The 5835-nt window shown below is 43.0% G+C and overlaps 1 protein-coding gene across 1 annotated transcript in view; it reads left to right on the forward strand.

Moving 5' to 3' along the window:
* psmb5 (proteasome 20S subunit beta 5) overlaps positions 1-5229 on the forward strand; it is a 9170-nt gene extending 3941 nt beyond the window's left edge. The window contains exon 3 of the mRNA XM_050032892.1: positions 4546-5229. Coding sequence (XP_049888849.1) covers positions 4546-4829 — 284 coding nt within the window. The 3' untranslated portion in view covers positions 4830-5229. The remainder of the gene's footprint in view (positions 1-4545) is intronic.
* The last annotated feature ends 606 nt before the right edge of the window (positions 5230-5835 follow it).

Consider the following 5835-nt stretch of genomic DNA (forward strand, 5'->3'; position numbering starts at 1 on the left):
TAAAGATTACATAACATAAAAATAACTGCAGTCTTTGTTATTTGATAGCCGCTTAAATTAAACAGTTTTTATAGGGCAAGTAAAAACTGACTTCGGGCAAGTAGATCTCTGACCAACTTGCCTGACCGGGCAAGTGAAAAAAAACCTTAGCGTTGAACCCTGAACTAAATAAAACGTTTGCGTGCCAGGATTTTTTTTTTTTTTTTTGATGTATTCAGGGCCCCTGTATCTCCTTTAAAAGTCTTTATAAGCATTGAATTTGACTTTAAAAATGGTGCAAATTAATTGATTCATTTATAAACATCAGAAAACAGATAAAAGTGCCTTCACAATATCCTAGACCCCAGGGCGATGTCTTCAAAAGTCTTGTTTGTGAGACTAACAGTCCAAAACGTAAAGATATTGATTTTCCAGTGATATAAAACGGTGAAAAGCAGCAGATCCCTCACATCAAATGTTTTGCTATTTTTGGTTAAAAAATGACGTAATTGATTAATCACTTATCAGAATGGTTGCAGATAAATTGTCTGTCACTTAATCTTCAAATCAGTTAATCTTCTAATTCTTATTAGCTTGAATTAAGATTTAAGATATGGATTCTAAACATGGCGCTCAATTTATAATTCTGTTCACTGTCTTAATGGTCTGCCATTTTGCAACATCCTCCAAGCAATTTTCCATAGTCATTTGTTTTTATATTAAACTTTATCATGTTTTTATATCTCAGTCATTTCCATTATCTCTCTTTGTTATTACTAGTTTACCTGATTATGTATTTTACTTCAAGTGTGCTAAAACCAACACGGCAAATTTCTTTGAAAATACAACAAACTTACTGAAGCACCTATTAACCGCCCACTCTTGGCATATGATTTCCACTAATTCATTCTGACATGCAGCTCATGCAATGAGCAAAACAATCCACTAATTTGAATACACAGTGTCAGTGTTTTTAGTGATGATAGACAGCTATGTTTTAGTCCCAAAGAAATGTTTTGATGGCACCTCCCAAGCTGAGGTTAAACTTGAGTGGTTAGCTGTTCAATTAAGTCTGAAATGTATGTCCTTTGTTGCAGTGTAGGGTTAGCAGTTTCATGCGTTATTGTGATATATGAAAGATATAAGATGAAATAACTATCCATACCAAGGTTGCTAAAGTAAACTAAAACTGAGCCTAAAACTAACACTAGGTTTAAAAGAAATCAGTTAACTGAAAAAAATGAGGACTAGACTTAAAAAAAAAAAAAAAGAATACAAAAATAACTAAAATGACATTGTGCTAACTGAACTAAAATAAGAGCTTTAGTCTTTGGCGTTAATTTGTCGGCTCAACAAGCATTAGGAGGCATTAGTGCATATTTAGTGAGACTGGGATGTCTACATGATTGTGAGTCAGTTGCCCTCACAAAGTGTTGTGTTTGTATTGTAATATCTATTTTGCCCCTGAAAAATGCCTCCAATATAATAAAACAACAACAATAAAAAAAAAACCTAATACTGAAACAAATGAATAGTGAACTAAAACATTTTTAAATGAGAAAAACTAAACTGACACGAGCAAACCCACTCTAGAAACTAACGGAAACTAAACTGAATTGAAAACAAAAATTAAAAATGAAATAAAATAAAAAAGAAATACAAAACTGTAATAACTCTGATCCACACTTAATTGTTAGAATTTTTTGAGGAGATTATTCAGTTTTTCTCATCAGCCATCAAATGTTATGATCCTTGTGTACAGAATCACCAGTTCATGTGCTGTACCGTTAGTGTAAACACATCTGTAGTTCCCAGAGTTACCCACTAGATGGTACTGCAGCCTCTCGTATTCTCTGCCCCCTCTTTGTACTTCAAACTGGCTTTTGGGTGCCTCGCAGTGTGAGGCTGTACATCACAGAAGGTGTGCTTAAAGAGGCCGCCACAGTGACACAGTAATGGGAAATCGATGAGGCTGGGACTGCGGGCCAGCCGGAGCGCGGCGGGATGATGGACGTTGGGTCTCAGCCCCGGACAATTGGGTCGCATGCATAATGCCCGTACACCCGCTGAGATCGATCCCAGCTTTGTCTGGAAAGCAGAGAGGGCTGTGTGAACAATGGCGGCCCGCCGGTATCCCAACAAACCTAAATGACACGTGTTAAATCCTGGGCGATCAATTGGTGAAATAATGATCCCTGTATAAGTTCAATAGGTGTGGGAGCTTTGCCATGGCCCCCACAATGCCAATGATTGAATGGAGAGGTAAATGTCATGTAAATTAAATCAATCGCGATTAGGCGGGAAGCTCATTAGCCAGCTACAATCATGTCAAGAGCACTTATTCCCCTGATGGAGTGTCTTAAGCTGCATGCAAAATAAATCAAATAAAAGCTATGTTGAGGAGCTCGTCAAATACGACTCTATGTAATAACGTCAAATGTTATGACACTTGTAATCAGTGTACAGTAAATGCTTGATAACTCAATAGAGGCTTTGCTTTTGACAGATAACAGCGACTCTGCTCTGCGCAGCACCCTCTACTGCTTCCTACAAGGACATGAAGGGTTTGAAATAAGGTGATATGTGATTAAATGGGATACTGCCCCATGACTGAAAAGCAGATCCGTGTATGAGACCTCGTCAGAGAAGACCCATGTGGCAGTCAGTTTTACAGCCACTCCCAAGAGAGTGATGTAATCATTTTTTTCCCCCTCTGTTCTGAACTGCTGCTCTCTTTTTTTACTCCTGATTCAGTGGTGAATTGTAGTGGGAAGGACAGATGACGGACAGACACTGACCCATTTGATGCTAGCCACCCATCCATCGTACTGCGCTCCTCACCTACCTCTAAAAGCTGTCAGTCCAGCCAGGTGCACAGGCCGCTGTTTAAAAAAGGCTCCTTAAGCACCTGTCAGTAGGTTGACAGAGTGGAAGGAGTCTCTCTTGGCCGCCACTGCTGCAATGCTCCGCCATCCAGGCAGCATGTCCCCCCCCGCTTCCGCTTTAAGTGGGCCTTATGATCCCCCCACCCCACCCCACCCTGCGTTTTTTTTTTGTTTTGTTTTCTGAGCACTTACCAATGCCTGCGTGCTGTTCTGCGTCACTGTTTGAGGTGCAGAGACTGTTAAGCTCACTGGGCTCTACAAAGACCCAGGTGTGTTTGTAAAGGAATGGATGTGGAAAGTGTTTTTTGGTGCCGCTCTGCTTCTATACTTGGACCTCCTAAAGAGTCCTCATCCACCTCCGTCAACTGTGCTACTCAACACAAGAGGCCGCCTTTACAACTCTCTCTCCCAGCCCATTATGTTTTTAACGAGTCCCTTACAGTTTTCAAGAGGAACAGACAGGTCTCAGAATGGCAAATTACCCCCGTGCATAGACAGGCATGGGATGATTATCATGGCAAGCTAACGACAGGCTGAGGAAGCTGCAATTTGCCAGTTGAAAGCAATGGTAAGCTCTTTTTTTTTTTTTCAGAAAAGCAAGTGGCTCTCCATCCCTAATAGACTGTCACTAGTTTAGCTGAGGAACTCTGCAAGCGAGGATGTGCAATCTGAGGGCATTTTGAAGTGTTTTTTAATGCGGGAGATGAGCGATAGCAGTGGATATTAGGCAATTTTATATGCATGTGTCTCTGTGTTTCTCTGTGTGAGTATCATTTTCACAGGTTTCGCTTTGTGAAGCACTCTGAAAAACATGCCTTTTCGCAGGCTGTCGTTTTTACCATCTGCAGGCTGTGGGCGAGCTCACAGGCTGGTGCTAGTCACCCGTTCCACGTCACTCTGGGATCAGGCCTAGCGAGTGTGTCATGGCGCGGAACAAAATGTCTCGCATGTGTCCACGAAGCGTGGTGTGGAGCAAACTGTCCCTCACAGGTCCATCAGAGCATTGTGGGGTCTGCAGTGCACGATGGATTACATGTTTGTCAGGTTTTGTGTAGGGTGAGTGCGTGCCTCCATGTGTCATTCAAGTGTGCGTACGTGTGGAGGAGAAGAAAATGTCTGTGTAGAAGCAAGCACATATATGCGAGGAAGGATATAAATGTGCTGTACTCGTCTCATGTCCACAGGATGTAAGCGCAATGTTTTCTTTTTTTGTTCTCCCTCTTGAGGTGCGAGGTGCAGTTACCTGTGCAGCTCAGGTTGCGGGTCGATAGTTAATTTTTGGCGTGTTTGCTGGGATCAATAAGGCCCGGAGCAGGGCCCCTGGGCAGACAGCGATGTGGCCCGTGCCTCGTCAGCAGGTTCTGTGGCCGGCTTCGTTTTACTTGAAGAGGATGCAGCTGTTCATATCTGCCAGCCTTACTTCACTTGGAGAGGTTGCAGCTGTTCATATTCTCTCTCTGGAGGACATGGCGTGTGTGCGTTTACAAGTTTGTGTGTGTTTGTTTGTGTGAGAGTGTCGGTATTAGATGTACACCATCTCAGTTTTCCTGACAAAGCTCAACACCTGAGTCAGGAGAACGGAGGACGCTTCAGCATCAAACACTTCTCCCTTTACACCGTTTCTTCTTACATCTCTTTGCCTTCCCAACCTTTTGACCTGCTTTTTGTCCTTTGTCCTCAGGGCTGTACTATGTCGACTCAGAGGGGAACCGTGTGTGTGGCGATCTGTTCGCCGTTGGCTCAGGCTCCATGTACGCCTACGGTGTGATGGACAGTGGCCTGCGGCAGGACCTGACTGTGGAGGAGGCCTGCGAGCTAGGCCGCCGCGCCATCTACCAGGCCACGTACCGTGACGCCTACAGTGGAGGGCAGGTCAACCTGTATCACGTCCACAGCGAGGGGTGGACCAGGGTCTCCCAGGAAGACGTCCTCATGCTGCACCAGCAGTACAGAGATCAGGCATAAGATCTAGAGCACAGAGGGAACCAGGAGGTGGGGCGTGAATAGGGAGGGTTAGGAGTTTATTCTCGTATCTAATGTTAAGATGTTCTGAAATGTCAGTAGAGTTGACACATGAATAAAAAGGACTCATCTGCCAATTGACTTCCACTTGCATTAGTTCTGTTACTCATTTTGACATGTTGCTAACTTAAAGCTTCATATTGTACATTTTTAACAATGCCAGCTCCACTCACCCCACACAGAGTATGATTTGAGGGGCTGCAGAGACAGGGCTGATGACTCAAACGTGCTTTAATACAGTGTGGGTGTAGTGTGGTGCTTGCCCTACATACGTTTTATTTGGATCATACATTGGGAAACTACATCATCTTTCTCAATAAAACCTGTGATGTTCTTTTTTCAACAGCCTTGTTTTTCTTATTTTACCTTTTAGGCTTCAAGATGGTGAATAGTTGGAATCTTGAGAATTTCCCCTCTATGTAAAAGCATAGTCTTGTTGCCTCATCTTCCTTTTGATGTAGTCATTTTGTCGCTGTTTGTGTTTACATTTCAGTCATCTGTTCCCCCAGCTGTTGGGATTGGGAGGTACATCCAAAGCCTTTTTTGTCTCCTCTATATGTTCCGCATTTATTAGCGAGGAGTAGCACTGTCTAAATAGCACTATTTAATTGCATACCACCAGCCTCAGTAATTGTGCCTCCTGAGTTGTAACACTGTGTTTTCTTCCCCTCATTGATAATGTTCCCTTCCTGCGCTCACGTTGCACAAATACGTCTTTTAATTGGAAGAGGAAATTTATTCTTTAATTCCTCCTCGACACACTTAGCTTCTCAATGTGCAATGTTGTGTGCTACCCTGCCATGGTGTTTTACAATGTAACGACCTGCGCTGGCAGTGTGTGCCCCTCCAGCGGTTTTTATGGTTGGGAATAAACACTAATAAAGGGGATGGGGTAGACATCTGAAGCCAGTGCACTTTCAAATCGTGGTTAAAAACTAGTTTCACAGGT

Source organism: Epinephelus moara, chromosome 21, assembly GCF_006386435.1.
Source record: "Epinephelus moara isolate mb chromosome 21, YSFRI_EMoa_1.0, whole genome shotgun sequence".
Taxonomy (NCBI): Eukaryota; Metazoa; Chordata; class Actinopteri; order Perciformes; family Serranidae; genus Epinephelus; species Epinephelus moara.